This window comes from Podarcis filfolensis (assembly GCF_964270895.1).
Source record: "Podarcis filfolensis genome assembly, chromosome: 2".
Lineage (NCBI taxonomy): Eukaryota > Metazoa > Chordata > Lepidosauria > Squamata > Lacertidae > Podarcis > Podarcis filfolensis.
The window spans coordinates 4,111,275-4,121,412 of record NC_139605.1 but is presented as its reverse complement, the minus strand read 5'-3'; the positions used below and the strand labels follow the sequence as shown (position 1 = coordinate 4,121,412).

The 10,138-nt window shown below is 42.5% G+C and overlaps 1 protein-coding gene across 2 annotated transcripts in view; it reads right to left on the bottom strand.

The window, feature by feature from the left end:
- Positions 1 to 4,831: 4,831 nt before the first annotated feature.
- The window catches only part of LOC310756926 (uncharacterized protein), a 74,657-nt gene continuing 69,350 nt past the window's right edge, over positions 4,832 to 10,138 (bottom strand). For both annotated transcript variants that reach the window (XM_083601873.1, XM_083601872.1), the window contains exons 2-3: positions 8,981 to 9,094; positions 4,832 to 7,374 (exon numbers count right to left, since the gene is read on the bottom strand). In XM_083601873.1, coding sequence (XP_083457999.1) covers positions 5,987 to 7,374; positions 8,981 to 9,014 — 1,422 coding nt within the window. In that variant the 5' untranslated portion in view covers positions 9,015 to 9,094 and the 3' untranslated portion in view covers positions 4,832 to 5,986. The remainder of the gene's footprint in view (positions 7,375 to 8,980; positions 9,095 to 10,138) is intronic.

The window sequence follows — 10,138 nt, the reverse complement described above, 5'->3', positions numbered from 1 at the left end:
GTCATGGAGGAGAATTATAAGATGCTGGCCTCTCTCAGTAAGGACACCTTGTTTCCTTGACAGATAGGCACTGAAAGGATGGGATTACTTTTTTATCCCTATGCTGTTGCTCTTATAAATGGTTGTGCTCCTTACTCCTTAACTTAAAGAAAACAAAAGAGGTTATTGTGGACTTTAGGAAATATTCAGCCACTCATTATTGAGGGGAAGTGTGTGGAACAGGTCTCGGCGTTTCGATTTCTGGGAATGAAGTTGAGAGATGACCTAACCTGGGGAGAAAACAGCAAAGACCTGATGAAGAGAGCACAGCAGAGGTTATATTTTCTGAGAATCCTCCGGAAAAACAATCTCTCAAAGGACCTGTTGATGGCATTTTACCATTGTACTGTTGAGTGTGTATTAACATGGTCTGTGTGTGTGGTTTGGGAGCTGCACGGTCAGGGAAAAACAATGCTGTCCAGGGTTGTAAAGACTGCGGAGAGAATAATTGGATGCACTCTTCCCACCTTGGATCAAATCTATGCTTACAGGTGTCATAAGAAAGCTGCAGAGATAGTGCAGGAAAGTGCGCACCCCGGAAATGATCTTTTTCAGCTTCTGCCTTCTGGAAGAAGGTACAGGATTATAAAGACTAGGACTAGCTGCCTGAGAAACAGTTTCTACCCAAATGCAATTCTGGTTTTAAACGCAGTATAAGGAGTCTCTATAGGAGTATATTGTATTTTAAAATGGGATTTCAGAGATTTTAGGGGTTTTTGAATGTCTTATGTAGATTTTTTCAGTTTCATTGTTCTGTATGGGACAATGACAATAAAGATATCGTATCTTATCGCTCTGGATGTTTGGGGAGTCTAGCTCGGCGGAAGAACAGCTGCTCTGCATGCAGAAGGCTCAGTTGCTGATGGGAAAGGCCTTTTTCTGGCTCATATGCTGGACATCCAGCTCCTAATCTGAGTAGCTGTGGCTGGTCTGGAGGTACAAAACGTCACCCCTGAGAGATGAGTTTCCTCTGGACTTGAGGCCTTTTTGATGCAAACTCTTGAAATACACCCATTCCAGCCATCATCCGCTACTGTCCCTGGACCAAAATACTAGCCTTGCTGTCGCCACTGCTCCCAAGGGCCAGGCAAGGATAACTGGCTGAAGAGTCAGGAGATTTGCACTCCACCGCTGCCGCTGCCTTTGGGGAAAACCCAGAGATCAGCGTTAGACCACCATCTTTGCATGTGGAAATTCCTAGGTTCAGTCCTGTCCGTGTGATCACCAAAGTCCCGATCTGAAACCCTGCAGAGGGATATGAAGGCTGGGGAACAGACACATCTGTTGAGTGGGATATTGGCCAGCATAGAATTCATACTGTCCTCCTGGAGGGCAGCATATTAGAAGGCAAACCCAGCTTCAGGTGTGCATAAATAAAAGTGGGGAATGTAGACATGCAATAATAATATACCCATACAAACGGTCAAACAAGCTCAAAATACTTTGATTTCTGCTGGAAATTCAAAAATGTTTTCTTTTTCTCAACCCCCACCCCAGATGATGGGCAGAATAATGGGAATTATATGCTGTCGTCAGAAACTCCTGCGGCGGAAGAAGGAAAAGAAATGGTTGCAAATCAAAGAAAACGTATAAAACATGGAAAAGCGAAATCCTCACTTTCTCAGGGTGCTAATGTCCTTGAACCCCAAATCCTGCAGGAAGATGAACAAGGAAACAGCCAGAGAATGTGTCTCACGTGTGGGAAAATATTTAGATGTGAATTACACCTATACAGGCATTACAAGAATACACACAGGGGAGAAACCACTTAAGTGCATGGACTGTTGAAAGAGCTTCTGACGGCCAATGCAGATTACTATACATTACAGAACACACGCAGGGGAGAAACCAACTGAAACATTAGCGGGACTGATATAAACACGTGCAGTAAGAAATAATTAAGGGGAAGATAATTAGTATCTGAGCTGGATATGCAGAAATTAAAATATTTTGTTTTTCTTGCTGAAATATTTGTAAAAGGTGAAAATGAAAAATGAAAATTGTTTTTTTAAATATATATATATAAGTTATGTTGGATATTTTGTTATGCTGGAGATAAAAAAAATACTATTTTTTTTTTAAAAAAAACTTTGAACTTGAAGTTTTAATGCCTTTTTATGCCCTTTAAGAACAAATTTGTTTAATATTAATATTTAATAGCTGCAGAAAATGGAAAATTTCCTACCATCAAGAAGCCCGAAATCGGGAGGGAAGGAGGTCAACAGGGGTGTAGAAGAAAGATCTAAATATCTAATTATATAAAGTTGTAAAGAATAAGATATAGAATTGTAACAGAGATTTTTGCTTTATGGTGTTAGATGTGGATATTTTTTCTTTTCTTCTTGTTCTCCCTTTTTCTTTTTGAAACTGTTGTCTTGTATTTTGTGTTCCTTTTTTTTTTTTTCTTGGATGTTGTAACTAAAACTCAATAAAAAGAATTTTTTTAAAAAAAAGAACGAATTTGTTTAGCGGTGTGGATGGGTGCATGGAACACTTTTCTGTTTGCAAAAGAACATAGCTGGGGGTGCTGAACTGAGTCTTTGACCCGGGTGAAAGAAAGCCTGGTTTCACCCCTGTGTTTGTCTGGCAGTCCCCACCCCCACCCCATATATTGTGCACCCCATTCTTCCCAGCTTTTTTCCTTCTGGAATCCACTTGTTTGATGCATTACTGTCTTTTAATATTTTGTTGGAAGCCACCAAGAGTGGCTGGGGAAGCCCAGCCAGCTGGGCGGGGTATAAATAAATTATTATTATTATTATTATTATTATTATTATTATTATTATTATTATTCCTATTTGTCTGGTATTGCAGCAGAGGGCAGTATGGCCTGTCTTTTTAAAATCAGGCGGCAGGTAATTGAGGCTGGGGGGGGGTCTCCCAGGCGCCGTCCCTCCTCCTCAGCTGTGATTGACATTGCCAATCTAAGCTTGGATTCCTCTTCCTCTTGCTGTTAAAGTTCCTTAGTTGTGTCTGTGAAGTGGATATTGTACAGGTACGGATTTATTATGATTATTATGGAAGTCAAAGAAATCGACGCAATATAAATAATGGAAGTTAGGGAATTCTGGGATAATATCTATAATGAATTCAAGAAATTATTCAGACTCACTTTAAAAAAAACAAACGCAGAGATCTTTCTTTTAGGCATTTTACCATTAGAAATTAAAAAAGACACAAGACCACTGTTCATGTATGCCACCACAGCAGCAAGAATCCTTGTGGCGAGGAAGTGGGGAAACAAAACAATACCGACAGTCACAGATTGGCAGATGCTCATGTGAGAATATTTACAACTAGCAAAACTGACGGGAAGAGTTAGAGGAGTATTGAACCAGAAAATGTTTGGAGAATGGAGAATATTTAAGGATCATATAAGATCATATTGTACCAACCACACCATATTAGCAGAACTTGAGTGATACTGGTAAACACAACAAATACCGTTTGTGGAGAAGACGGGAACAATATTTAAGAATATAAAACTGTGGAAAAAACGACAGTATAAACAGTACAATGAGAATGATTGGAAGACTTGTTTTGTCAGAAGTCTTTTTTATTTAAGTGTTTATTTAAGTATTAATTAGGAAGATTAAGGTTTTTTTATGCACGTAAATCTGCTTTTTCTTCTTTCTTTTTTCTGTATTTTCTTTTTTCTTAATTGTTTTTTTCTTTAATTTTATTTTTGAAGTATGAGATTGTAAATTCTTTGTAAATTCTTGGTATATGTGTGTAATTTAAATTAATAAAGATTTAAATAATAATAATGGAAGTACAAATACAAAAAAAGGCAGCACAGTATATCTGGAAGAGACTTAAATCAGGTTAGCACCATGAGAAAAGCCAGTCTTCTAGAGATGGAGTCCTGCGTCTCTGTATTTGTTGTACGCATGACAAAAATCACACCAAACCATGCAGGACCCTCAGAGCCCATTGGCATGTGCTCTTTTTTCCCAGTTAGCGCTAAACTTCACACCAAATTAAAAGTTGCCAGTCCCATAAGCTTCTCCATTTGGAGGCAAATGAAATTCCGGCCGTCAGAAGCATCCACGTTAAAGGTTCCTGGGAGCTGAACCCTTTCAGCTGATCGTGCCATAGATTTTGTAAACAAATCTGTTGTAAAGTTGGGATGGGATACCGTTTTGGATTACAACCACGTCAAACCCGGAAGTGTGTGTCCCCTTTTTTTGGATTATATTTTTTTTAATTACATCCCTTTGGGGGGGGGGAGGCCCCATTGGCGAAAGCGCGTCTTGGGTTACAACCTGTTTTGGTTTATAACCGGACCTCCAGAATGGATTATGGTTGTAAACCAAGGTACCACTGTATTTGAGTATTTTTGGCAATTTCTTCACAAACCATTTCCCACAATTTAAATACCTCTGGGCAGTCCCACCATAAACTTTCACTCCATTCTGCTACATTTCCAGAAGTGAAAACTTCATCATCATCATCATTATTATTATTTCCTTGAAGGACCTCAAGGCAGCTTACAGATAATACAGTGGTACCTCAGGTTACAGATGCTTCAGGTTACATACACTTCAGGTTACAGACTCCGCTAACCCATAAATATTACCTCGGGGTTAAGAACTTTGCTTCAGGATGAGAACAGAAATTGTGCTCCAGCGGTGAAGCAGCAGCAGGAGGCCCCATTAGCTAAAGTGGTGCCTCAGGTTAAGAACAGTTTCAGGTTAAGAACGGACCTCCAGAACGAATTAAGTTCTTAACCCAAGGTACCACTGTAGTAAGAATTACTAAGAACATAGGGAAAAACAATATTATTTTTAAAAAAATAAACACTGGTAGTGTGTGTACATCTAGCACATCCATTAAAACCAAACAAATAATTACAATAAAAACAGTATGGCGGCAGCCCTTTCATTAAAACAGCACTTCCCAAAAGCCTGCTGGATAGTCTTCGCCTGCCTGCAGAAGGACAAGGAGGAGGGAGCCGGTCTAACTTCTCCAGGAAGGGAGTTCCAAAGACGGGGAGCAACCACTGAGAAGGCCCTCTCCAAGGAGCCTGTGAGGCTGGTGGGGCCAAGAGAAGACCTTGAAGGCCTCAGAACCTGGGCAGTTTCAAATGAGGGAACACAGTAATTCAGATAGCTTGGACATGAGTCATATACAGTTCACAACCAGCACTTGTGCCCAAAACAGACTGGTACTCCTGGTGGAGCTGTTGTAACAAGGGAGTTGTATGTTCCCCAGGCTATAACCAGCCCCAGCTGAAAATCTTATAAATCTCTTAAAGTCACAAAATATGCACTCTTGGTGGTTTCTTGCAACATGCAGTCAGTAGCAGTGGTTACATAACTTTATGCCCACTTTGGCAGCGTTGGGATGTCATAAAACTAATCTTTACAGATTGTTTTCACCAGATAAGAATCCGTCCCATTGCTTCTTTCAGAAACTTGCATAGTCTACAAAGACTTTCAGAGACTTGTAAGACTTTCATTTGGTTCTATGTTTTCAAGAGAATCCATCAAGAGTGCATATTTTGTGACTTTCAGAGATGTATAAGATTTCTGTTTATTTGGTTTTGCAGAGAGTGCATTTCATATATTTCATACTGTTCAATGCTCTGTATAGATTATATAAAGGGTTTATATTGACATCGCATTGTTGTACTTGGTCATCGTGTTGCCTTGGATATTACGATAATTGTTTGCAACACAGGGGTTTAACTGTTTGGTTACCAGCTGAAAATCTGGCTGCTGGATGTAACTAAAGCGTATGTCACTGCAGCCAAACCAGTCCTTTCATAACACAGAAATTAGCCATATTCTTTACATGTATAGGGTTTCTTTCCTCCAAGGGTTCTCAGATGTTGAAGAAGGCTGGTGCTCACATGGCTTTTTCCACACTTCGTACCTTTCCATAACTTCGCCACTGTGTGTTTTAGTGTTTAGGAAGTCTTCCAATGTCCACACCCCATGCAGTTTTACAGGTTTTCGCCTGTGTGGGTTTTCTGATGTCCCAAAAGGTTTGCTTTGTCACCGAAGCTTTTCCCACACCATGTTTTCTCTCCCGTATGTATTCTCTGATGTCTAGCAAGCCTACTGTTTGCACTGAAGCTCTTTCCACACACCGCGCATTTAAATGGTTTCTCGCCTGTGTGCGTTCTCTGATGTAAAGTAAGAGCACTGCTGTCAATAAAGCACTTTCCACACTCCATACATTTATACGGCTTCTTTCCCGTGTGTGTTTTTTGATGTCTGCTAAGGTTACTACTCAGACTGAAGCTTTTCCCGCACACTGTGCATTTAAAGGGTCTCTCCCCTGTGTGGGTCCTTTGATGTAAAGTAAGGCCACTGCTGTCGTTGAAGCACTTCCCACAGCTGACACATTTGTACGGCTTCTCCCCTGTGTGCGTTCTCTGATGTGTCGTCAGGCTACTGCTCTGACTAAAGCTTTTCCCACACTCCACACACTTAAACGGCTTCTCCTCTGTGTGCGTTCTCTGATGTGAAGTAAAGCTACTACGAGCACTGAAGCTTTTCCCACACTCGATGCATGTATATGGTTTCTCCCCCGTGTGGATTCTCCAATGTAAAGTAAGGCTGCTGCTGCTACGGAAGCACTTTCCACACTCGGTACACTGACATGGCTTTTCCCCTGTGTGTGTTCTTTGATGTAACATCAGGTTACCGCTCTGACTGAAGCTCTTTCCGCACTCCTTGCATTTAAATGGCTTTTCCCCTCTGTGGATTCTCTGATGTTTAGTAAGGCTACTGACCTCAATGAAGCTCTTTCCACACTCGGCACATTTAAATGGCTTCTCCTCTGTGTGTGTTCTTTGGTGTAAAAGGAGGCTACTCCTCACACAAAAGCTCTTTCCACAATGCATGCAAGCGTACGGTTTCTCCTCCGCATGGGTGGCTTGATGTCGAGTGAGGCTACTGCTGTCACTGAAGCACTTCCCGCACTCCATACATTTATACGGCTTCTCACCTGTATGTGTGTTTTTATGTCTAGTAAGGTTGCTTCTTAGATTGAAGCTCTTCCCACACTCGGTGCACGTATATGGTTTCTCTCCTGTGTGGATTCTGCAATGTATATTTAAGTTCGATTGATGTCTAAATGTTTTCCCACACACCAGGCATGTTTTACTGCTGTTCCTTTTGTGATCTTCCTGTTGGATTAGGGGTTCCCGGACAACAGCACTCTGGGAAGCAGGGACTTCCTTCCTCCTATCCTCCGAGTAGTTTCTCTCATCCCTTTTTGGTCCTCTTTGATTTCCAAGCATCTTTTTTCCTGATTCATGCTCGGCTTTATCCATTGACACCAAACATTTTTCCATATATTTCTCACTGCTCAATCCGTCATTCCCTGGGGGATGAGGGGAAAAAATATATGTATGAACTTCAAGGTAGAAACATGGGATATTATCACAGGTTGACCCCAATTTGCTCCTTCTCTGGTTTTAGCATTCCCAAGAAATGTGGGAGCATTGTACTGCTAGCTAAGGATTCCCTGCACCACCTAACGGTGGACCTCCAGGATCTCAGCCATTATTCTAACTTTGGGTATCTGAAGAAGTGTGCATGCACACAAAAGCTCACACCAATAACAAACTTAGTTGGTCTTTAAGGTGCTACTGGAAGGAATTTTTTTTGTTTCGACCACGGCAGACCAACACGGCTACCTACCTGTAACTAGAACTATGGAAGGCACCACACTTAGCCGCATGAAATGGAAGTCCATCAACCATCACCAAGAAACTTGCACAGGTACAGACTGACACCTTCTTTCTGACTAAATGCAAGAACCTGGACATTATACCTAAGGGTCTTAGAATTAAGAACCCTCTACAATCCACTTATCCTACTGAATATGCAAGGAAACTATGCCACACTTTCTCCAAGAAGCTGCTCAAACATCTGATCGGGTATCTGAAGAAGTGTGCATGCACACGAAAGCTCATACCAATAACAAACTTAGTTGGTCTCTAAGGTGCTACTGGAAGGAATTTTTGGGGGGGAAACAAGTGGAGCATCAGTTACCTACTGGATATTCAGAAGAAGATGCTCTTTTGGCGTTTGGGGCACCTGCCTTTTCCTTGTCCTGCTGTGGCAAGGGCAGGCCTTCTGGCCTTGGGGCAGAGATGGGAACACATAAAAAGCCCTCAAGAACATTTGGAGGCTTCCTCATGCCAGGTCAAATGATTCTTCATCAAACCTCCGCATGGACTCATTCAACTAGCAGGTGGATCTCCCATGATCTCAGGGCTTTCCCACCAGCTGCTAAGTGATCCCTTTCCCCCATGGAGATGCCAGAGGTTGAACATAGGATCCTCTGTGTGCAGCCAGGTGATCTTCCTGAGCTGTGTTCCTTTTCTAGACATATGTGGGGCTACCTTTGAAGGTGACCCGGAAACCACAACTAATCCAGAATGCGGCAGCTAGACTTGTGACTGGGAGCGGCCGCCGAGACCACATAACACCAGTCCTGAAAGACCTACACTGGCTCCCAGTACGTTTCCAAGCACAATTCAAAGTTTGGTGCTGACTTTAAAGCCCTAAATGGCTTCAGCTTTGTATACTTGAAGAAGTGTCTCCACCCCCCTCATCCAATGGGACATTGACATCCAGCTCCAAGGGCCTTCTGGCAGTTCCATCACTGTGAGAAGTCAAGCTACAGGGAACCAGGCAGAGGGCCTTCTTGGTAGTGGCGTCCGCCCTGTGGAATGCCCTCCCATCACATGTCACGGAAATAAACAACTGTCTGACTTTTAGAAGACATCTGAAGGCAGCCCTGTTTAGGTAAGTTTTAAATATTTGATGCTTTATTGTGTTTTTAATATTCTGTTGGGAGCCGCCCAAAGTAGCTGGGGAAACCCAGCCAAATGGGCGGGGTATAAATAATAAATGGGGAATATGCCCCAAACGTCTTTCAGTCAAGGAATGGGGGTAGGGCGGGGGGAGTGTGTCCTTACCTAGAGAGGACTGTGTCTCATAATTCGCCTCCATGACCTTTGGTCTGGATCCAGCAGGGCCCAATACCTCTTCGGTGAAATGCACAGCCACCTCTTTGAATGTTTATCCAGACCCTGGAGAAAGAGAATATACAGAATTTTTCTTCTCCCTCTCTCATGAGCATCCCATGAAGCTGAACGCTGGAAGATTTAGGAAAAAGAATGGAAGCACTTCTTCATGAAGCACAGAGTCAACTATGGAACTTGCTCCCCCCAGGAGGCAAATACGGCCAGGAACTCCCTTTTTGATTTACTAAACGTTATGAAAGTATCATGTAAACGCTCTATGAGCTCGCATGGGCATAGCCAGGATTTATTTTAGGGGAAAACAAGCTTTATGTTAGGGGGGCAGAACTGAGTTACCTGTGATGCAACTAGTCAGTTAGTTAAGCATTTTTATTTATTTACTTGATTTAGGGGGAGCAGTTGCAGCCCCCTGGCTAAGCCTATGTGAGCTCTCTAAAAACAGCACAGGCCAGCATGTCAATCCTTACATCTGACTTTAAGAAAACATCTGAAGGCAGCTCTGCTTAGGGAAGTTTTTAAATGTTTGATGTTTTATTGCTTTTTTAGTAATATTCTGTTGGGAGCCGCCCAGAGTGGCTGGGGAAACCCAGCCACATGGGTGGAGTATAAATTATTGTTGTTGGTGTGCAGCGTATAAATAAGTTGTTGATGTTGTTGTTACCCTCACCCTACTCCCAAATGCTGCTTCCTCTTCACCAATGCACCCCCATCATTCTGCCTGGACACTGAGATCCAGCGCCGAGGGCCTTCTGGCGGTTCCCTCACTGCAAGAAGTGAAGTTACAGGGAACCAAGCAGAGGGCCTTCTTGGTAGCGGCACCCGCCCTGTGGAACGCCCTCCCACCAGATGTCAAAGAGAAGAACTACCAGACTTTTAGAAGACATCTGAAGGCAGCCCTCTTTAGGGAAACTTTTAATGTTTAACAGACCACTGTATTGTTTTTATTTATTTGTTTGTTTAGACCACTGTATTTTAATACTTTGTTGGAAGCTGCCCAGAGTGGCTGGGGAAACCCAGCCAGATGGGCGGGTATAAATAATAAATTCTATTCTATCTGGTCCCCCTACCCAAGCTGAATATGCCCCTGGGGAT